This window comes from Budorcas taxicolor, chromosome 5, assembly GCF_023091745.1.
Source record: "Budorcas taxicolor isolate Tak-1 chromosome 5, Takin1.1, whole genome shotgun sequence".
Taxonomy (NCBI): domain Eukaryota; kingdom Metazoa; phylum Chordata; class Mammalia; order Artiodactyla; family Bovidae; genus Budorcas; species Budorcas taxicolor.
In genome coordinates this window covers 87,563,694-87,588,273 of record NC_068914.1, presented here as the reverse complement: position 1 = coordinate 87,588,273, position 24,580 = coordinate 87,563,694, and the positions used below count along the sequence as shown (strand labels likewise).

General features: G+C 40.9%; 1 protein-coding gene across 1 annotated transcript in view; it reads right to left on the bottom strand.

The window, feature by feature from the left end:
- Window positions 1-24,580, bottom strand: part of PTPRB (protein tyrosine phosphatase receptor type B) — a 120,979-nt gene that overhangs the window by 79,925 nt on the left and 16,474 nt on the right. Inside the window, exon 4 of the mRNA XM_052639583.1 lies at window positions 6,675-6,948. Coding sequence (XP_052495543.1) covers window positions 6,675-6,948 — 274 coding nt within the window. The remainder of the gene's footprint in view (window positions 1-6,674; window positions 6,949-24,580) is intronic.

Here is a 24,580-nt window from a genome sequence, read left to right as displayed (position 1 = left end):
TTCAGCAGTCCCACTCTTCTCTTTGATATTAACAGGAGAGGTTTTCTTGAGAATTCCCTGCGGTCCAATGGTTAACAGTCAGTATTTTCATTGCTGGGGCCCTGGGTTTGATCCCTGGATGGGGAACTAAGATCCTGCATGCCACACAGTGTGGCCGAAAAGCAAAACCAATTGAGATTTTCTCAATATTATATGAATGCAGTATAAAGGGAAGTCCTTTTGCTCTTCTTCCAGATTGCTGCCCAGAAGTCTCTCTTACGTCGAAATTCATGCTCTGTTGCTTGATATGTGCTTCTGAACCTGGACATCCCAGTACCAGGAATTACTGTTAATATTAGGTACGATATTGATACTGTGGTTATGTTAAAAATAATGCTTATCATTCAGAAATGCATACCGAAATATTTATAAATGAAATTAAACAATGACTTGGGCTGTGTTGATATGATACATGGTTAGGGAGTGAGTGGGGATATAGATGAAACAAGATTGTCTGTCAGTTGGTAACTGTTAACAGTAGGTGATGTGTAAGTATATGGTTGTTCATAATACTATTCTGCTTACTTTTTATGTATGTGGGTTCTTCCATTCAGAAGAAGAACAAAATCAAAACCCCCAACCCCTGGAAATCTGTATGTGTATCTACCATGTTAATTTCAGTTGCATAGATTCCCCTTTGTTTATATACATTCCTACATACAGAATGGCCTTGACTTCTCCTACAGTTTTAAAGAGTAGTCAGTAGTCAGAATCCCCCCAGGGGGATTCCAGGGAATTGACGTCTGGGAATGGAAGACATAATGAATTTTCTTCCATTTTGTCTGGGCAAGTTAGATTTTACTTTTTGGTAATGTGCAGAATGCCATGCCTACCTACAGAAGTCAGACTAATGGCAGAAGCTTCCACACACACAAAAAGTCACATTCAGAGAACTAGGTTGGTCCATTTCATATATGGAACTCAACTTGGCCTTAAAATTCCTGAAATAAATGCATTGCAAATGGCTGATTCCTAATACTGAAGCCCATCACTAGAAGTACAACACAATCAAAATCAATATTATTTCATCACACTAACACACTTTTAATCATTATTCTACCCTTGAGTAGGCTAAGTATCTATAGATTTAAAGTATTTTGTAATATATTTTCTTCTCTTTAAAAGTTGATTTGAAAAGTAACAACAAACTATCACAGGTAATTTGAAAGAACAAAAGCCAACTTAAAAATTATATCCATTCTACAGAGGAATAGACAGAATAGGAGTAGGAGTTGGGGCCAGTAAGTCAGGTTTCAAGGTCTATGTTTGTTAACAGTATGGGTTTGTGATTAGTTAATTCTTATGAACATCAATCTCATCTCCAACCTCAAAGTAATAACAGGAAACATTTCACACTTAGTATGTGACAAAAACGGTTGTAGAATTTATGTCTGAAGCAAAACCTCAAAACAACCCTATGAAGTGAGTGTTACTTTTATTATTGTCCCCATTTTAGAGATTAGAAAAAGTGAATAACTTGCCCAAGGCAACTTGGTTAGTAAGTAATGGAGGCAGCTGCTTTCAGAACTCATCTCTTAATCACTGTGTAACCTGTGCCTCATGACACTCCCTCCACGGGATTGCCATGTGGATATAATTAAACAATATATGTTTAAATATATTAAATATATATATAAACAATATATTTAACATAAACAATTTTTATATATTAAATATATATATAAACAATCAGTTAAATATATATATATTTTATGCTTTTACTTATGAAACAAGGTAGATGAAAGTATTTTAAATACTATAGGAATACAGGACAAATATTAGAGTATTATTTTCTTCTTGGGAAAGACAATAAATATTTCTAAGCATTATAGAATTAACCAGGCATAAAAAGAAACGGTTACCAAAATCTTAATGCCAATGAATAATAGAAAAACTATATCATTATCTCTTGAACTTCAGTATGCAATGATTCACTTTGATGTTTTTTTAAAATCAGATACCCTAGGCTCTACTTTTAAATTCATTGCATATGAGGTAGAAGCCAACAATTTGCTTTTATAACAAACCCTGCAACAGATTTTAGTGCCATAGGTTACAGACAGTGCTGAGAAATAATGACCTGTGTTCAAAGCCACATGAGTGTTATGAACTGAACTGCATCTCTCTAAAATTCATATGTTAAAGCCCTAACTACCAATACTTCATAATGTGACTGTATTTGAAGATAAGATCTCTAAAGGGGTAACTGAGTTAAAATGGGGTCTTTAAGGTGCCTCCTACTCTAATATGACTGGTGTCCTTATAAGAAGAGGAGATTAGATCACAGGCAACACAGATGAAGGGCCAAGTAAGGACACAGTGAGGTGGTCATCTGCAAGACAGAGGAGCCCTAGAAGAAGCTTGCTGACAACTTGATCTGGGACTTCTAGGCTCTAGAACCATGAGAAAATAAATTTATTGTTAAAGCCACCCAGTCTGTGGTATTTTGTTATGGAAGCCCTGGTAAACTAATAAAACGTTGAGGTGGAAATAATAACTGACATAGAAATTTGGTAATTAAAGCTTTTCTAAAAGTTAAAAACACAGGAGCTAATTTTAAAGAGCTAACTTTTTTGCCTTTTTGATCTAGGCTGATTAGCAGGGTTTCCCAGGTGGCGTTAGTGGTAAAGAATCCACCTGCCAATGCAAGAGATATAAGAGACTCAGGTTTGATCCCTGAGTTGGGAAGATCCCCTGGAGGAGGGCATGGAAACCCACTCCAGTATTCTTGCCAGGAGAATCCCTTGGACAGAGGAGCCTGGTAGGCTATAGTCCATAGGGTTGCAAAGAGTTGGACAGGACTAAAGCGCACTAGGCTGATTGATAGGAACCTGACAGTGACTAACAAGAAAGTATATGAGACAAAGATATTCTTCCTATAGGTAAAGTTCCCTACCATCAGATTACTTCCCTGGGCTCCATAACTTACCTATAACCCAAGGAAAATAGACCATATTTTTACATACATTCAGCTTTCCTGGTGGCTCAGACAGTAAAGCCTCTGCCTGCGATGTGGGAGACCTGGCTTCAATCCCTGGGTTTGGAAGATCCCCTGGAGAAGGAAATGGCAACCCACTCCAGTACCCTTGCCTGGAAAATCCCATGGACAGAGGAGCCTGGTAGGCTATAGTCCATGGGGTCACAAAGGGTTGGACGCAACTGAGCAACTTCACTTTCACTTTCTTTATATACATTTCCCCCCTAAAGTATTAATTTCATTTTATAATATTTGTCTATCATCTATTTATTCATTCATAGGTCCACCCATTCATCTCTCCATTCATCAATCCATCTTTCCATCCAATTAATCAATATTTACTGAATGCCTACCATGGGCTAGATGCCATTTTAGGTCCTGAAGAACTACTTCTTATTCATGGAAAGATAAATATTCCCCCAAATTTCTAAATGAAAACTCTACAGTTTCATGTAAGCAAACACTAATGTCCTTAGGATACTTTAAGGTAAGGAAATAAATAATCCCCAGTCCAGGGGATTTGGGGGAACTGGTATCTGAAAGGAGAAAAGCCACAGTTCAGCTTTAGAGAGGTCCAGGCAGAATGATCAAGTTTGGCCAAATCTTCCAATATTTTAAGGTAATCAATATGTCTGGTATTTATATGAATTTTCAGCTCAATGCTGGCGAAATAATCTGAATTTTTCACAAACATTACATGAACCAAACAAAATCTATCGAAATAAATTATGCAGATAACAAATATTGAAAACCTCCACACTTTTGCGAACACTGGGTCCTCAGAGTCTAGATTAGAGGCTGTGCACTGGTGGCCCCCGGGGGTGTCAAAGAGCCTAAATAATAGATTTTGTTTGGCTCACATAATGTTTCGACACCCCAGAGGCTACCAGTTTGCAGCCTCTGATCTACATTCCGAGGACAGAGTATTAACAGAAGTCTTGAGGTTTTCAAATTTATAATCTGTTTCTAATGATTTACAACTAGATAATTTGGCTTTCAAATTATTACAGTTCTTGCATTGATTGTTTATGACCAAATACATCCAAGAGAAGCAGAGCAGGGTATTCAACAGGAAGAAGTGGTAAAGCTCTGTCACCACCCTTATCTTGAACTTCTCTCACCTCTACTGAAGACTACAAGCACAGAGACCATGCTTTGTCATCTTTATTAATCACTACCTGGCCTAATTCCCTACAGTATCCATGCCTGATAAATGTTTGTTGAACTGAATTTGAATCCACATTGGTTTTCCGATTCTAATTTTAAATTTGGAGTGAAAACTGACTGTTGCTGAAATAGTTCCTATTTAGTTAAATTTTATTTTAAGGTCATGTCTACATTACTAAAATAACTATTTTTAGATAATTTACCAGGAAAAATAACCAGACAAATCCCACTTGGAATGACACAGAGATAATCTAAGCAACTGGTCTATCTCCAGCCATATCATGCCTTGCCCTCACTCTATTTTACTCTATAATGATAAGACAGGCATTACGGAATAAGAAAAGGACAACGTATCTGAATGACTTTTTTGGTCTGAAGTTACATTTCAGACTCAATATTATGCGACTAGTTGATCTTGCTTTTATAACAATAAAATATGATTTGTGGCATTCATCTCTGTAGCTTACCAATTAATACTAGAGGGATACCAGTACTTTCTCTGAACTTAGAATCAAAACTCACATATGTCCTTAAAATATAGAAAGCACAAAAAGTGCTGACAAAAAATAAACAGCAATCAACCAAAAATATTCTCTGAAACATTTGTAAAAATATCTTAATTAAAAATATTTAGTTAAGTAAATTATTTTTAAATATAGAGAATCATAAGTAAGGTTATACCATCATACAAATAACTATGAAAAACTTATCATTATACAAACATCACCATTGATCAAATTTCATTCTTCACATTTAGCACGGAGCTCATAAAATTTGTGGTGAAAAGTCTATTTGTAGTACTGTAAAAGCTAAATCCTTAAGGAAAATGATGGACACTAAATGCTAACAACTGTGAATGCTGATTGTCTTTTTTTTAAATTCAACATTATCAGTAAAATGCAAATATTTCTGACATTTCACAAATGTCTCTGGACTTGAAACACATGCACTAATTAACTCTAAACATATTCTAACTAGTGACACCACAGTGAGTTCATTTTTATCAATTTTGTTTTTCCAAAAAAGTAAATCCTCTGGGTTAAATCAATGTATTCTTGCTTAATGTCTTCATCTTTTCTCCTTTAAGCTTCTGAAGGCTCACCTGTTTCTAAAAATCATTCTGTTCCATTCAGCACAGACACCTTATCAAATGTAAACAACACATCATAAATTCCACAGTATTAGCAATCTGAGTGTTCATGGAACTACCTTCATATACCAAGAAATTAAGAACTTTACAACTAAAAAACCCAGCCACTAAAACTTCTGTAAAATGTTCTTATTATGTCAATGATTTTGGACTGTCTTTGATTCTATATAAAAACACAACCGTGTTCTTAACAAGTGGTGTCTCTTTTCAATTCAAGTTCCTGCAAATCTCAGAAAATATCTTTCATCTGAAGTAACTGGGCAGTCTTAATAAGAGAATAATTAATTAGCTTATCATATGAATCTGTTTACATTTCCTGACTCTGCTGTAACAGCCCTGATAACTCACCATTCTCACACCTCTCAAAGGACTATAGCTGAAGAAGTGATCTTTGTTCAGGCTGAAAGTGAAAGACTAGCGAGGAAAACACGTTTCTAAATTTAACTTCTGGAATTTTTCAGTTAAATTTGACTTTCTGGATGAAAGTCAGGTTTCTCTATGGCAACAAATAAAGATAATGTTAAGAGGAAGACTAATAAGGTCATAAAACATGGAAGTCATTAGCGGATTTACAGCATATCTGAGGGTGACTCTGGGGATTAATGAGGTAACATGCACAACAGCCCCCGCCTAAGTAAGCTGTTGGTTGGAACCTGGACCTCAATGACCAAGTCTAATACTCTCATTTTACAGATAAGAAAACTGAGGCAGGAAAGACACTCTTACCATGCATGGAAGGTTTTACCAAAAGCGAACAGAAAATGATTGATTTAAGTTGCAGAGTAACCAAAAGATGTTCTTTGATATTGTATGGTTTTAGTTACTCAAGTGATAAAAAAATTAAAATTTTCACATCTTAATTTCAAGGGACTTTTTCTAATTTCCCCCTAAGAATGATTCTATCCCTGATTATTTTTATGTTCTGTTTCCAAAAATAAAACTAAGTTGAGGAAAGTCATATCCCTAATCACTGCACTTCCGTTATTTATTCTAAAAATACTGACTTAAAATTATTCCAGGGCTTGACACTTCAATGTGTTGGAAGCTCAAACCCCATCACTTGAACAAACTCCCTCCACAGCCCACTTATTCTCTCTGCTGCTCTCCCTGTTTAAGTGGCTAGTTCGCTGTTTTCAGCACTAAGGACATCTCTGAAAGTCAGCCAAGCTGTTTCTTGCCAGATCTGAGGAGACTAGAAATCTTTGTCAATAGTTCTTACAGATGTTTTTACCTTTATTATCATTACTTTGTATGCCTGGAACTCAAAGGAAGCATTGGCTTGAAAAGGCAGGTCTCAGCCAGGAGTGGCCTGGACTTCCAGCTGCACCTGTCACTTTTTACCTGTTTGCAAGACCATAGTTTTCTTTTCTCCATCCAGAGACATAATAGTGAAATTATAGATGGTTCCTGCTTGTAAATCCTTGGAGTTACATCCATAGGTGGTGTTGTCTATCCGTACAGGGTGGCACCACGCGACCCCCGACGTGTCACTGCTGTAGGTGAGGTTAAAGTTACAGGGGAACGCCAAAGTTCTCCACTGGAGAGACACGGACCGGCTGGAGACCCTGGACTCTGTCAAGGTGAAGTTGCATCTCACTGGCTCCCCCAGTCCAGTCTGCAAAGGAACCAGAACAATAGCTGAAGCCCACCATCTATCCCTGCCCAGGGACGAGTCCGTAGCAAGCTCCCCAAGCTGCCTCCACTCACCCCTGGCCCCAGCCTCAGCCCATGCATCCTTTCGCCCTCCAGTCAAGAGAAAAGAAGTGCGTGGCCACTTTCCCCCTAACTGCTTTTTCTCCCGAGCAGCTGGAGAGAGAAGGTGGCTTTTTGCCTTCTGTGGCACGAGTTGTTAGGCTGGCTGGGGACTCAGAAGAGGATCACCGTTCCCCAAGCAGAGGAAGAAATTCTTCCACCTCCCTCTCCAAAACGCAACCCAGGAGACCAGAGAGCGGAGTGAGAATCTGGTCCTCGGCGGGGAGGGGCGCGTCCGCCCGCGGGGACCTCTTCGCGGCCCCTCACCTGCAGCAGGCTCAGCGCGGTCCACAGGGCCAGCCCGGCTCCATGGCTCCGCATGGCGCTCGGCGGTTCCCCCAAACTCTATTGCCGGGCTGGGACGCGCCGCGCGGCCCGACGGCCGGCGGAGCCCGGACCACTTGTTGTGCGCACTTAGCGCGCCCCGCGGGCGCAGAGCGCGGGCCTCCGGGCTAGGGACGCGCGGGGGCCGCCGCAGCCGCTGCTGCTGCTGCCGCCCCGGGCGGGCTGCGGACGCGAGAGGCGGCTGGGGCCGGCAGCGCGCCGCCCTTCCCACGCTGCCATTCTGACCCGCGCTGCCTCGCCCCGGGCCCCGGCCGCGGACTTCCGCAATCAAAAGGCAATTTCCTCGTCTCCCGGCAAAGGAACAATGCGCTGGCGAGGGAGGGAGCCCCGCGGAGCAAAGGCTTGAGGCTGCCAAGGGGGCACGAGGTGGGCCAAGCTGCCCCCGCCGCCCCGCGCCGCCGCCTCCCCCTCCAGGGGTCCCGGCCGCGTCCGCGGAGGTCTGCCTCCTTCTGCCCCGACTTGAACTTTTTTCCCACTCTGTGGTCCTCAACCCCACCGTCTTCACCACAATCTGGACTCGCCCCTCTCACTTTCCAGCTCCCCACCCCGCCCTCTTCCTCCCCCCACACCCTGCGCCTCCCCCTCCCTGTCTTCCTTCCTATCTTCCTCATCTGCTTTCTCCAGGGTCTCTTTTCCCAGGATTAAACTTGACCACAGCAGATTTTCCTAGGTCGCCTCACTCTTTCCTAAAGCCTTTTATTAAAGTACTATTGCCTTTCTCACCTCAAAGCATTCATTTGTCTCAACGCGCATCCCCGACACCACCAAGAGAAAGACCCTAAAATGGTGGTGTCCATTGTCAACTTGGCCAGAGGTCTGTGCCCTCCCCAAGTGATATGCAAATAGTGCTAACCAAGAACATACATAATCACCACCATTTGTTCAGCCCACAAGCAAAGCAGTTTCATTACGGATGGTTCAGTAGTTAAAGTCGTTTTCATCTGTAATTGAATATAAGAAAGCAATATGAACTCTGGTTTGAGGGAAATACCTTTAATGGCCCAGCTCCCCATATATTACAAAAAAGCAAAATTCACTTAGTTTCAAGCACTAACTTTGTGCTAACTTTTAGCAGTTGCCTCAGTACCTGAGTGATCATGTATCTGAAAAATTTTAAAGTTCCCAATAAACGAAGAGCAAATGGCAGTCCACTCCAGTATTCTTGCCTGGGAAATCCCATGGACAGAGGAGCCTGGGGATTTATAGGCCATGGGGTCCCAAAGAGTTGGACAGGATTGAGAGACTAAACACAGATGATAGTAGCAAAGTATTGCAACAAGCTTCTAATGTTTGGTTACTTTTCTTTGAGTGCCATCTCTGACAATTGCTAAGAGGAGATTTTCAAAACAGAATGGTAGAGCTACATTAATGGGAAAGATGATATTCTTTTCTTTTTCAAATAGATTATACATAAATGTATATTATTGACCATTATATCAAATGTATCTACTTTGAGGAAAAAAAGGAAAAAAGTGAAAATTATTTCAATTCTTTCAGAAATCATGTTTTCTTTTGTTTAATTAGTGAAAAAATGAAGTTTCTACTCCTTGGAAGATTCTATGGGTTGTTACTCTGCAGCTAGACTGCTGCTGCTGCTGCTGCTAAGTCGCTTCGGTCATCTCCGACTCTGTGCGACCCCATAGACAGCAGCCTACCAGGCTCCTCCGTCCCTGGGATTCTCCAGGCAAGAACACTGGAGTGGGTTACCGTTTCCTTCTCCAATGCATGAAAGTGAAAAGGGAAAGTGAAGTCGCTCAGTCGTGTCCAACTCTTGGAGACCCGATGGACTGTAACCTACCAGGCTCCTCTGTCCATGAGATTTTCCAGGCATTAGTACTGGAGTGGGGTTCCATTGCCTTCTCCAGCAGCTAGACTAGAGATCTCAAATCTCCTTTTCAAGTCACGAATACTCAAAGAAGGTCAAACCTAAAATATGTATGTATTTTTGGGAAAGTGGAATTTTTCTTATTTATTTGCCCAGGTCACTGGGCTTAATAAAGAACCTTTACCCTCCATATTTTACCCCTCAAGTTCAATGGCTATTCACAGCCTAGCATGCCTTTCAGCATCATCAGAGACACTCCTCTCCTCTCTCCGCATTAGATACTGTAAACCTACAAGCTGCCTTTGGCCTTTACAGGAGTCTTTTTGAGCTTTATTCCTTTTTAACATCACTATTTCCCTTTCTGGTGTATTCAGAAAGCAATGTGATTTCCTTGTCTGTAAAACTGGAATAATGCCTACTCTAAATACTTCCCGGAGATATTATGAAGAATAAGATTACATGTGTTAAAGCACCTTTGCAAACTTTAATGTGCTGCCAGTTAACCTAGTAACAGACTGCATCCAAATCACACACTTCACTCTTTTTTAAGTTCATCCATCGCATAGGATCCACTTACCTAACTTCAGCTGCCCATCCTTCTTCGTCTTTTCCAGTGAGGTTTTTGCAGTTTTTTTCATAGATTGGCCCCTCAATTTGGAATCTTTCCACTCCAATTTACTAAATACTCCTCTTTCCTTTGCACAAAACTTCACTAAATCTTATTTTTAAGTTCTCCACACTTTCTCATTCTTTATTTAAAAAAAAATACTACAATTCCAACTTACTGTACCCTATCAGTTAACTTCAAAATTGTATTTTTAATACATAATATACTGTCTGAATATGATGCTATATACTGCCTTATAATAGAGGCAACTATACAAAAAAAAAAAATGAAAAGGACTAGTCAAACAAAGCAATAACAAAATATCCCCACCACACTCTTCAAATGCTTCTAAACTCTATAATTAATAGTGACCTGCTAATAATAACCCTGGGGATAAGAATTAGGAAAAGGAGGAGCAATTTCTTTAAGTACAATGATTTTATTATTGATCTATCAAAGAGAGACATTGTACATTTAAGATTGTGTGTCTTTTATCTATTTTGGTACCAATGTGTATGAAGAATTACAGCAATCTATGAAGGAAAGGACTAGGAGTCAGAGATTTTTTTCCCAAAGATATATAATTACTATTTTGTTTTGTTTTGTTTTGAGACTCTTAAGGCTCATGGCAAAGCCCCCAATTAATTAGTGGGTCCTAAATAACCCATAAAAATGAATATATTATGAAACAAGGAGAGAAAGTTTAAACTCAGGTTTTTACTGATTACATTTTAAAGGCTGATTTTCCTTTTAGAAACCCTTATATGAATATGAAAAATTAGAGAGATGTGTAGTAGATTCAAGGCAGTAAGGGACTGGGAAAATCTGCCAGATAACATCTTTTACAAAAGGAGTTTATTTGAAACTACTGTACAAAGTATAAATAAAAGAATTCATTTTCTTCTTTGTTCTCATCTTTGTTTGGAATTCCTCACCTTCTTTGAAGCTATTTATCCTGTTTAATTAGTGAAGAACAGAGCCTGGCACACTGCAGTCCATAGGGTCACAAAGAATCAGACACGACTTAGCGACTAAACAGCAACAAATCCTGTTTAATGCCACTGCATTTGCTTTATACCTTACTGCATTCCAGAAATTCGTAGTCAGCCTCTGTAACTTTTCAGGGAGAACTTGTCTGCCACTATGAAATCTTTCCCAGACTGCATGGGAAGGGTGGGGCTGTTTTTTTTTTTATTAGATATATGTCTAAAATCAAACTGTTGGTTAAACAGCTGCCTTTTAAACAAATAGTCATAACAATTAATGAATAATTTCTCTAAGTGGCATTCATTATGAATTCATAGATGATAGCATGATTCTTTTCACGTTATGAATATACATGTTGAATGATACAACTGATCATCAGGGGTCCTGGGGCCATGTTTTGAGAATTGTTACTTTACATCCACGTTTGAGCAGGGTGCAGAGAAGTTTGAGGGGATGCAGGGAGAGTGGATTGGTAAATCTGATTGGTTAATTCAAAGTTCTCACTCATAACCTGAAAGGTCTTTCATGACCTGGCCTCTGCTCACTCCATGCCTCTCTCTTGCTTGCCTCCTATTCTCCAGCACCCTGAGTCTAATAATCCATTTACTCATTCATTTAGCAAATACTGACTGAGCACCTACTGTGTGCCAAGCCTTGTTATAAGTTATGGAGACACCCTAAGGAGCTGACTCTTTTCTGCCCCAGGGCCTTTGTGCTCGCAGCTTTCTCTTGGAACACTCCTGCCCACAAGCTCTGCTTAGCTATCTTCTCAGTCTTTATATCTCAGCCTAAACACATCCCTGTGGGGCCAGACCCTTTCTGACCTCCTGGGGTTAAGTGTGCCGTTATCAATTTTCATCTCAGCAACCCATTTATTTAATTCTGCACATTAATGACACTTGGTAATAATCTAATTATTTATACATCTGTATACTGTCTGTCTTCCCTGGCCATGCAGAGAATTCCTTGTGGGCAGAGTCTTTGTCTGTCTTGCTCCTCTGCATGGAACTTGGCAGTATGGTGGAGTTTCAACAAGTATTTTTTGAATGAGTAGATGAATGAATGAATGAGTGAGTCTTTGTAGCTGCTCAATAAATATTGTCATCTGAATAAATACTTTAAACAAGCCCTTCTAGACATGTTCCTGCTATATACCTCAAAGATCATCTTGAAAGGCAGGGAGTGTGAGAGAAGAGAGAAGAAGAGAAGATCGATTTTGAAGAAAAAGAGGTGGGAAAAGATGAGTGGGAGAAAAAGAAGAAAGGGGAGGGAAGGAGTAATCTTTAGGACAGTGGTTCTCAAAGGCTAGAATCAGCATCATCTGAGGACTTGCTAGAAACACAAAATCTTACGGCTCTACCACAATCTGAAGAATCTGAAATATTCCGGTGGAGCTCAATAATGTGCGTGTGGTGTTTAACAGGCTTTCCTGCTTTAGTTGGTGAGAAAGAGCTATCCAAATTCCAAAGTCTTAGATTGTCAGTCCTGAACACCGAATCCTGAATCAGATCATTTTATATTAAAGAAAGTTAGTGATACTTCATTCTTTTAAATTTCACTGAGCTCTCTGGTTACAAGAAATATATTGGCGGTTTAAAAGGTCTTGAACAGTTTTAGAAGGTGTCAAGTAAAGTGGTGACATAATATATAATATAGTATATATTTTATATAGTATATTTACAATACGTATTAGATGCACATTTTGATATTTAACACTTCTCCATAAAGTACAGATGCTAAAGGGAAAATGATCAACATGCAGCGAACAGCAGATGACAGGCCAGTTCTGATGCCTTTTTTATGCAGCTCTCATGTCTGTTTCCTCAGAGATTTTTAAAAAGAAGAAAGCCTAGCAATTAGGGAATGTATCAATTAAAAACAATTACAAGATGGCAAATCCTTTCCTCTGTTTAAATTTGAACTGGCTCTATAAGTAAATGACAGCAGAAGTGAATACAATTTTAACCTGCCACAGGTGTCATGCATTTAAAAAGGGGTTTACTAAAATTTAGGTAAGATAATTTTGATAAACAGTTTTCTGAAAAGGACCGTGACTTTTGTGTTTAGAGATGCTATTTTGGGATGCTTACATTTCAGGGAAGCTTTCTAGCTTCCTAGATCCTAACCTTACTAGGTCATAGGTCTCCAGGAAAATGGAAACAAATAGAAACATTTGGAAGTGGTTTAATGAGGAGGTGGACTAAATGAGAAGGTACATGTTGTATGACTAGCACTTCCTTGGCTAAAGGGCACAAGTGTTAGACAGTGTGAGTAGTAATAATAGTATATGAAAGCAATAAATCATGGATGCGAGCACCCAGCAATGCTAGGGAATGACAAAATCCACGAATGAGAATGTCCTTCTGAGCACATCCAAATAATAATAAACTACCCTCTCTATGTCAATCCCATACCCAAGAGGAATTCTTCAGTAGATCGACACAAAAGACCTTCTCTGGCTGCTCTGACTGTTGGCCATGCCAAGATTTTTTTTAAATCCTGGAAGGGAGGGGTGGGAGTGCCGGATGTGTCTCTAGCAGCAGCCCCATCATCTCTCCCAGACACATCTCTAAGGTTTCCTGGTATTTTTTTTTTTTTCCTACATAAATTTCTCACCCTCTTCCCTTCCCCCACTTTTTTATTTTAATCTAGAGGAAATGGGCTTTGCATAGCTTTTGTCAGAGCTTTATAACTGTACACAGAATGACTTAAAGCCAGATGTGACTGTAAACGAATCACTTTTCCAATCTCAAGCGATTCTGTTGCATCTTCGTTCCCACGTTTCACGTGCTGTCACCACACCCGCGGAAATGAATTGGCTCACACATGCACCAAATCAAGAGGTTAATGTGGCCAGTGGGGATGTCTGTATGGGAGTGACTGCTATACATTCCGCTGTCAGGAGCTAGGTCATGATTCTCAAAACATGGCTAACACTGGCTTTAAGGAAAAGAAGAACAAAACCAAAAATCACACATCTCGTCTCCCTTAGAAAGAGATGACTGGAGGGTAAGGGGTTTTTTTCTGTGTATCATATTAGACTGTTGACTAAGATCATGTGTAGTATGGGGGCTTCCCAGGTGGCACAGTGCTAAAAAATCTGCCTGCCAATACAGGAGATGCAGGAGACGCAGTTTTGACCCCTGGGTCGGGAAGATCCCCTGGAGTAGGAAATGGCAACTTGCTCAGATATTCTTGCTTGAAAAACTACATGGACAGGGAAGCCTGGTGGGCTGCAGTCCTTGGGGTTGCAAAGAGTTGGACACAACTGAGCAGCTGAACACACATCATGTTAGAACATTATTTCTCAAGAATTCTCTGGAGGTTGTAAACAGAGGACTCTATTTGGTCAGCACATATTCCTTTTCTGGCTTTTATAGTGTGATCTTAATACTGTTTTTAAAAAATGGAATAAGCAGATAATTTTGAGAAAAATAGGAGATATTTTTCATGGTAAAAAGTCCACATTTTGACTTTTCATTTAAAACAATTAAAAAATGGAGGCTTGCTGGGCCCCCATCCTGCCCACCTCTTCCATATAGCTTTCCCATTCCACCCTTCTCTATTGGATGAGGCAGACACAGGGCATCTCAGAGTCCTCTGAATGTTGGAGCTGACAGTTACCATAGTGAAAAATCAAAGGGGCCTTACCACATTTTTCAAAAATACAATGATAAAACCATCAGCTACATTAGAAAACTCTTGAAGGAAGAAGTCTTGGCTCTTTGTTATCTCCCCATGCCCATGTTGTGGAGACTCAATGACTATTCATTTATCTAACACAGTAAATATTCATATTTCACCACTCAACAAGGACACGGCTAAGTATTGGGGAATCTTAAAATAATTGTATTCTTCAGTTGTTCCATTGCAGATGTGGAACCCTCAGTTCAGTTCGGTTCAGTTCATTTCAGCTGCTCAGATGTGTCCGACTCTTTGTGATCCCATGGACTGCAGCATACCAGTCCTCCCTGTCTGTCACCAACTTCCAGAATTTACTGAAACTCATGTCCGTTGAGTTGGTGATGCCACACAACCATCTCATCCTCTGTCATCCCCTTCTCCTCTAGCCTTCACTCTTTCCCTGCATCAGGGTCTTTTAAAATGAGTCAGTTCTTCGCATCAGGTGGCCAAACATTTGGAATTTCAGCTTCAACATCAGTCCTTCCAGTGAATATTCAGGACTGATTTCCTTTAGGATGGACTGGTTTGATCTTCTTGCAATCCAAGGGACTCTCAAGAGTCTTCTCCAACACCACAGTTCAAAAGCATCAATTCTTCGGCACTCAGCTTTCTTTATACTCCAACACTCACATCCATACATGACCACTGGAAAAACCATAGCCTTGATTAGACGGACCTTTGCTGACAAAGTAATGTCTCTGCTTTTCAATATGCTGTCTAGTTCGGTCATAACTTTCCTTCCAAGGAGTAAGCGTTTTTTAATTTCATGGCTGCAATCACCATCTGCAGCGATTTTGGAGCCCAAAAAAATAAAGTCTGACACTGTTTCCACTGTTTCCCCATCTATTTCCCATGAAGTGATGGGACCAGATGCCATGACATAGTTTTCTGAATGTTGAGCTTTAAGCCAACTTTTTCACTGTCCTCTTTCACTTTCATCAAGAGGCTCTTTAGTTCTTCTTCACTTTCTGCCATAAGGGTGGTGTCATCTGCATATCTGAGGTTATTGATATTTCTCCCAGCAATCTTGATTCCAGCTTGTGCTTCTTCCAGTCCAGCATTTCTCATGATGTACCCTGCGTATAAGTTAAATAAGCAGGGAGATAATATACAGCCTTGATGTACTCCTTTTCTTATTTGGAACAAGTTGTTCCATGTCCAGTTCTAACTCTTGCTTCCTGTCCTGCATAGAGGTTTCTCAAGAGGCAGGTCAGGTGGTCTGGTATTCCCATCTCTTTCAGAATTTTCCACAGTTTATTGTGATCCACATAGTCAAAGGCATTGGCATAGTCAAGAAAGCAGAAATAGATGTTTTTCTTGAACTCTCTTGGTTTTTTGATGATCCATTGGATATTGGCAATTTGATCTCTGGTTCCTCTGCCTTTTCTAAAACCAGCTTGAACATCTGGAAGTTCACAGTTCATGTATTGCCGAAGCCTGGCTTGAAGAATTTTGAGCATTACTTTACTAGCGTGTGAGATGAGTACAGTTGTGTGGTAGTTTTGAAATAGCTCGACTAGAATTCCATCACCTCCACTAGTTTTTCATAGTGATGCTTCCTAAGGTCCACTTGACTTCACATTCCAAGATGTCTGGCTCTAGGTGAGTGATCACACCATCTTGATTATCTGGGTCATGAAGATCTTTTTTATATAGTTCTTCTGTGTATTCTTGCCACCTCTTCTTAATATCTTCTGCTTCTGTTAGCTCCATACCATTTCTGTCCTTTATTGTGCCCATCTTTGCAAGAAATGTTCCCTTGTTATCTCTGATTTTCTTGAAGAGATCTCTAGTCTTTCCCATTCTATTGTTTTCCTCTCTTTCTTTGCACTGATCACTGAGGAAGGCTTTCTTATCTCTCCTTGCTGTTCTTTGGAACTCTGCATTCAGATGGGTATATCTTTCTTTTCTCCTTTGCCCTTTGCTTCTCTTCTTTCCACAGCTATTTGTAAGGCCTCCTCAGATAACCATTTTTCCCTTTTGCATTTCTTTTTCTCGGGGATGATCTTGATCCCTGACTCCTGTATAATGTCACGAACCTCCATAGTTCTTCAGGCACTCTGTCTATCAGATCTATTCCCTTGAATCTATTTCTCACTTCCACTGTATAATTGTGAGGAATTTGATTTAGGTCATACCTGAATGGTCTAGTGGTTTTCCCTACTTTCTTCAATTTAAGTCTGAATTTGGCAATAAGGAGTTCATGATCTGAGCCACATCAGCTCCTGGACTTGTTTTTGGTGACTGTATAGAGCTTCTCCATCTTTGGCTGCAAATAATATAATCAATCTGATTTTGGTGTGGACCATCTGGTGATGTTCCTGTATAGAGTTTTCTCTTGTGTTGTTGGAAGAGTTTCTATGATCAGTGCGTTCTCCTGGCAAAACTTTATTAGCCTTTGCCCTGCTTCATTCTGTACTCCAAGGCCAAATTTGCCTGTTACTCCAGGTATTTCTTGACTTCCTACTTTTGCATTCCAGTCTCCTATAATGAAAAGGACATCTTTTTTGGGGTGTTAATTCTAGAAGTTCTTGTAGGTCTTCATAGAACTGTTCAACTTCACCTTCAAGGGGCATAGGCTAGGATTACTGTGATATTCAATGGTTTGCCTTTGAAATGAACAGAGATCTTTCTGTCATTGTTGAGATTGCATCCAAGTACTTCATTTCAGACTCTTTTGTTGAGGTTTTGTGGAACCCTCAACATGACAGAATTCAAGAGTACCTAGTACCTAAGCCTTCAGATAAACTAGTGCCTAAGCCACCTCTGACTCCACGAAAGATCTAATCCTTCTGGAATTATCCAGAGGTCATTGGTTTCAGACCACCAAGATCAAAACTCATAGCAAATCATCTATTGTGGCATTCTCTTGTCAACTCTGCTGTCCTGGGCTGGAATCACAGCCTTGTGCAAAGAGGCGCAAGAGTAAATGTTCACAGATACAGCTGAAGGGCAAGCACCTGATAAAGCTGCACTGGCAGTGTGTGCTCATTGACCCAGGTCTACTTGAGATCCAGATAAGAAGAGCTCTGACCAGAAAACAGGCACCTCCTGTGTACTTCCCAAACAGGCAGTACCCCAGTGGTGACCTCATCTGGATTTAGCAGTGGTAGGATTCTGTTGCCAGCTCACCCAAAGAGTGGGAAGAATCAAAAAAATTTTCCCTTCAGAGACATTCCCTAGAATTCATGGAGTTTCCCCTTTCAGTGACTTTTCACCATATTTCATAATAACTGGTTTTCAAAGCTGTTGTCCTGTGAGTGGGCTATGTGAGTAAAACCAGTATGTAACTGGGGTAAATTGCAGAGATTTAAAGAACTTAGCAGTCTTTCCCAGAGCATCTTTATCTTCATACTTATCAGCTGGCTCACCCACCAGTTCAGACCCCTGGATTTACTGTTCTTTCTCGCAAATTCATCATCATTTCTCATGATGTTTGCTATCCTCTTCCCCAACCCAATCCTCTCTCCTTCTGGTCCTTGAAGAAGATGGACAGGTCTTCTTAGGTCTGAGCCACTGGTCTACCTCTAACTCAAGAGCATCCCTTGGATTCTGCCCTATACAAGCCCTTAAGCAAATCACTCCTTTTATTTTTTTTAACTTTTTTTGTTTTGAAATAATTTCAAACATATGGATAAGTTGTAAAAATTATAAGAGTGAGTACTATGACATATCCTTACCAAGACCCATTCATCTTTTTCTAAGATTCTGCCACAATTTCAGAGTAAACTGCATATCTCCTGAATGAATTGTTTAATATCAGTAAAGACATCAAATTTAAGAAATGCAAAATTGATATAATGCTTTAATCCATAATCCATATTTCAGTTTCACCAGTTGACCCAAGCATTCTTTTTGGCATTTGTTGTTGCTGTTTTTTCTCTAAGAAGGATCCCACCCAGGATTCTGTGTTATATTTAGTTGTCAAGTCTCTTAATCTTCCATAATCTGGAACATTTCCTGTCTTTAAAACCATCCTTATGACATTGACCTTATTGAATAATATGTCAGTTATCTCTATGGTATGTATTTCCCTCCATTTGCAATTGTTTGATGTTTCCTTATGATTAGATTCAAGTTATAGGTACCTTGTCAACAGAGCTGTTCCTCTTCTCTTGGGTTCAGTGTTTTTTCTCTAACAGATTAATTATTCAATTATTTCCCAATGGATCACAAATATAACTGCACATTAGAATCCATGAGAAGATCTTTACACTCTGATGCTGAGGTCCTGTGTTGGTAAATTCTAATTCAATAGGTCTGAGGGAGAATTTGAGAATCTGTATTTTTTAAAAAGCTTCCTAGGTGATTCTGATGTGTAAGACCAGGACTGAGAGCCACAGACTTCCCATCTCAATTTGCACATCCCGGCTTCTCCTTCAATCTCACTTTCCTTCCTTTGCTACATTCTCTCCCCTCTGCATCAACCCTCACCTGGGCTCCTCCTCATCTGCCAAACGGAATCCATGTGCTAGACAAATACTGGGAGGTTAAAAAGCTCATGTCAATTCACATGCTCTGTTTTATGGGTTGCATTTTATGTGCATGTGACTCATATTGGGACAATATATGAACACAGCCTTTTGGTGCACCAAATGGAGAGTCAGGCAAATCCCCTATAATTAAAAGAAAATGAAAGGAAAGAAAAATCCTAGAGATTTTAAAGCCAGAGAGGGTTGAGTGAATCATAAGCCATATTATGCTATTGGCACATAACAGTCCACGTTAGCGGGGAATCTGAGAGAACTACAGCCCTTTGTCAGAATTAGACTTAAATGATGCCAATTATAAATTAGGGTTGTCAAGGACACATCCCTCCCACAATATTGTACCCCCTTGCATGAGCTCCTGTGCTATGACCAGTCTTAGCATCTGTTTATCTTTTCTCCTATTCACTCTAGACAATCTAAGAATCTCTTGATTACAAGGAATCATTAGGGGATGGTTTGGAATGTTTCTTTTTACTGTATGTTTGCACTTCTGCTTCTAGGTTTTTGTCTCAGAAAAGGGGAATGTTATCCCATTTTTAGTTGTGGCCACAGAGGAGTGGGGCAGTGGGGAGGTGCCCCTGTGTTTATGTAACATGATAAAGGAGTTGACCCCAGACTTGCTAGGGGGGGGTTTTTTTTTTTTTTTTTTTGCATTTGTCTCCTCAATTATTTGGAGACTCATGTTGGGCGGTGATGTCTCTGAGGGCCAAATGAAAGGAAGCACAGAGCCATTAAACCTGCACCAGCACCACAATGGCTATTCATGAACTGAGGAAATGTGGTCCCTTTCGCAGGCCTGGCCAGGGCAGGATGGCGGTGGGGGAAAGAAAGGGGTGTGTCTCCAAACAAAACTGATGGGTGCTTAGTGCAACCAGCCAGTAACATTTTTAATGCATGTTCAATGCTTCATTCCTTTGAAAGCATTGTCACGTGATAATGCTAGCTCATCTGGTTCTTACAACAACCCTGTGACATAGGCAGGGTAGCAAAAATGAGACAAAAACAAGATGCTAGTGTTAATTTCTAAATTAGTCAACATTACTGAATACTTACTGTGTATAGACAACGCACTAAGCCCTTTTCTTAATCCGATTGTAATCTTCATAGCTGTTTTATGTGGCAGATAGAGTACCTTAATTATCCTTATTTTAAAGAGGAAGCAAGTATGACTTGAGTAACTACTAGTTGATACCACTTGGATTTAAACCAGGTTTCTCTGACACGAAAGCCCTGGCTCTTTACCACTTTATCAATCCATCTCCCTCAAGGTCACATGGCTGAGAGACGATCCAGATCAGTCCTTTCTTGAGAACCCACGACTCAAATGATAAATGAACTCTGCTCAGAGTTTGAAGAGAAACACAGTTCCGTGGCCTGCCTTCTCTTCTTTTGAAGGCCATTTCTGCACATGTAATTTCCGCCTGCACCTCATGCTCAGGGCCCCAAAAGATTGACTTCCTGCTACCTCCACTCCTGCCTGTCTCTCCTTGCCCATAGGAAATGGCTAATACATGAAGGGTGAGCCTCTGGCATCCACCTCTAGCCTGATCTACACCTGGGCTTGTGTACAAGGACAGAGTATATCTCTGTGGATGTGGCACACAGGGGTGCCTGGATGAAGGTATGTGCAGGGGCTGAAATCCAGCCAGTGTTCCAATATGGAGCCTCGTGCATGCCTGCTAGATCCATGTGCCTGGAAATGCCTTTTTTTTTTTGAATGAACACAAAGAACCTGGAGTCCAGCAGCAGTTCAGTGTCTTCTCAGGTTCCACTTACCCACCCTGGGCCCCCTTCCTTCAAGATTGTACACTTTGCTAAGTTACAGCAGAAGACTGAAATTAGATGCATTAATTCTGCTACTTGATTATTTAGCTTTTATGGCACCATACCCTCCCACCCACTGACTTCCCAGGTGGCTCAGATGGTTAAGAATCTGCCTGCAATTCAGGAGACCCAGGTTCGATCCCTGGGTTGGTTTCAATCCCTGGGTTGCGTTTGATCCCTGGGTTGGGAAGATCCCCTGGAAAAGGGAATGGCTACCCACTCCAGTATTGTTGCCCAGAGAATCCTATAGATAGAGGAGCCTGGTGGGCTACTGTCCATAGGGTCGCAAAGTGTTGGACACACCTGATCGACTAATACTTTACTTTCACTTTCCTCTCACCCCATCATAACACATGCACAAAAGTGCCATCAATGTGGGAAACTAAGGCATTTAGTGAGTCCATGAGAAAGATATTGTGGATGAAGGATGAGATTTATCTAGATCAGTTGTTCTGGAATTTAAAAGTACATCCATGTGACTTGGAGGGTTTGTTAAAACAAAGATTGCTGGGCCGTACACTCAGAGACTCTGATTCACTTGGTCTATGGTAGGGCCATAGTCTCTGCATGCCTAACAAGTTCTGGATCTGGTCTCCATACTTTGAGTACCACTGAGCTAGACTGGACATGGAACAACAGACTGGTTCCAAATAGGAAAAGGAGTACGTCAAGGCTGTATATTGTCACCCTGCTTATTTAACTTCTATGCAGAGTACATCATGAGAAATGCTGGGCTGGAAGAAACACAAGCTGGAATCAAGATTGCTGGGAGAAATCTCAATAACCTCAGATATGCAGACGACACCACCCTTATGGCAGAAAGTGAAGAGGAACTAAAAAGCTTCTTGATGAAAGTGAAAGAGGAGGGTGAAAAAGCTGGCTTAAAGCTCAACATTCAGAAAATGAAGATCATGGCATTTGGTCCCATCACTTCACGGGAAATAGATGGGGAGACAGTGGAAACAGTGTCAGACTTTATTTCTTGGGGCTCCAAAATCACTGCAGATGGTGATTGCAGCCATGAAATTAAAAGACACATACTCCTTGGAAGGAAAGTTATGACCAACCTAGACAGCATATTGAAAAGCAGAGATATTACTTTGCCAACAAAGGTCCTTCTAGTCAAGGCTATGGCTTTTCTAGTGGTCATGTATGGATGCGAGAGTTGGACTGTGAAGGAAGCTGAGCACCAGAGAATTGATGCTTTTGAACTGTGGTGTTGGAGAAGACTCTTGAGAGTCCCTTGGACTGCAAGGAGATCCAACCAGTCCATTCTAAAGGAGATCAACCCTAGGATTTCTTTGGAAGGAATGATGCTAAAGCTGAAACTCCCGTACTTTGGCCACCTCATGTTGACTCATTGGAAAAGACTGATGCTGGGAGGGATTGGGGGCAGGAGAAAAAGGGGACGACAGAGGATGAGATGGCTGGATGGCATCACGGACTTGATGGATGTGAGTCTGAGTGAAAACTCCAGAAGTTGGTGATGGACAGGGAGGCCTGGTGTGCTGCGATTCATGGGGTCGCAAAGAGTTGGACATGACTGAGCGACTGAACTGAACTGAACAGAACTGAGCTAGATATTTCTTGACTCATACCATAGGCAAGCTTCTTATTCCATCAACTTTGTCCTTGTAAAGACACACACAAACACACAGACACACAATCACATAATACTGTAATGGTAACAATAATAGCAATAGCTAATATTAATTGAACACTGTTTTCCAGGCAATATTGTAGGCACGTAATACAGATTGATTCCCTTAATTCATGTCCAGGATAAGAAAAAGAGAGTCTTGAAGCCAAGTACTGGCTCAGGTTTACAATCCTCCAAACTGACATAAGAGGATGTGAGGAAAGAGAAGGAAAAGGACAAAGGCAGGGAAAAATCTGCTCTGAAAAGAACCAATTTAGGACAGCTTTGCAGGAGCATCAGTGAGTGATGTTGGGTTCCAAATCATTTCTTTCTTGGCCTTCATCTTCATAAATAGGAGCTCTATGCAAGAGAATAAGGTGACTAGCTGGGCAGGAGTGTGTATGTGTGTGTCTACTCTCCTCTTTGCTCTGCTACTGTTTAACCATGGTGAGTCCTTGGGTGAGTCCTTGCCTCTTTAAGCTGCTGCTGCTAAGTTGCTTCAGTCGTGTCCGACTCTGTGCAACCCCATAGATGGCAGCCCACCAGGCTCCCCATCCCTGGGACTCTCCAGGCAAGAACACTGAAGTGGGTTGCCATTTCCTTCTCCAATGCATGAGAGTGAAAAGTGAAAGTGAAGTCACTCAGTCATGGCCGACTCTCTGCAATTCCATAGACCATAGCCCACCAGGCTCCTCTGTCAGTAGAATTCTCTAGGAAAGAATATGAAATGGGTTGCCATTGCCTTCTCCAGGGGATCTTCCCAACCTGGGGATTGAACTCGGGTCTCCCGCTTTACAGGCAGAATCTTTACCATCTGAGCCACCAGGGAAGCACAATAAATACTATGGTAGATTGTTTAATGACCACAGATTCATCTCACCCAATATGTGCCCCTTTTCAAGGAGACTTTGCAGCTCTTTCCCATGAAGAAGTGATTTCTACCTATCCACCTCAGTCTGGCCTGGCTCAGGATTCCATTGACTGATTGAATGTGGCAGAAGTAATGTGTGGTCACAGACCCTAGGCCTCAGTAGGCTTGTAGCTTCCACCTTTCCTCTCTTGCAAAGCTTTCCAAAACCATCCGGTAAAAAAGCTGGTATCATCTAATGGAGGCTGAGAGGCCAGGTAGAGAACCAAGCATGCAGCTAGTTCAAAAGCTAGCCATGGAAGAGGCTACTGTGAAGCTTCCAACACATCTCAGCCCCCATGCTGAAGGCAACTGCAAGAGTGAGCCTGGGTGAAACCAGCAAAGGATGCCTCCAGCCCCACCATCCAACTAGCAAAACCATCAGAAATAGTAAGCTGTCATTGTTTTAAACTACTAAGTTTTGGGCTTGTTTGTTACACAGTGATGGAAAATAGATACAAGCACCCACCTCCCAGAATATATGAAAGTACTTAGCATAGTTGCTGGCAGACAAATTTTAGCTATTACTTGTTATCCCCTGGACTCTCTTCTTTGTAGATAGTGAAGCATCTCTTCACGTTTCCTTCCTCATTACTCAAAGGAACTCTTGATGGGAGAAAAAACACAAAAACATCCCACTTTCTCATTTTAAGTTTTCTGTGACAGCCTACCCTCCATTCCCAGTCCTGTGTTCTAATCCCAACTCATCCTTTGCTTGTAGATCTAGAACATATGGTTACTTCATAAACGGGAGTTAGTAGTGATGTCATTGCCTTTCCAAGCAAAAAATCTTACTATTTCAGTTCTTGTTCTTTCTTTGCTAGATCTCTTTCAGGTCAAGTGTGCTAACTGCTACCTAGTGGCTACATATGTATGGGAACAAAAGGAATAACAGATAATCTAAGCACGTCACTAATTAAAATAACAAGTAGGAACCAGTGTCTGTTTCTGGATGAAGACTGCATTAAAAATATGAGATGTTCATCAGTATATATCCAACTTCCACACATGTGAAAATTAATACAGAGCTCTTATACTGTCTCCAGTACTCTTGCCTGGAAAATTCCATGGATGGAGGAACCCAGTGGGCTGCAGTCCATGAGGTCGCTAATGGTCGGACACGACTGAGTGACTTCACTTTCACTTTCTTACACTGTCTAAGTCATTTATTCATTAGGGGGCAGCAG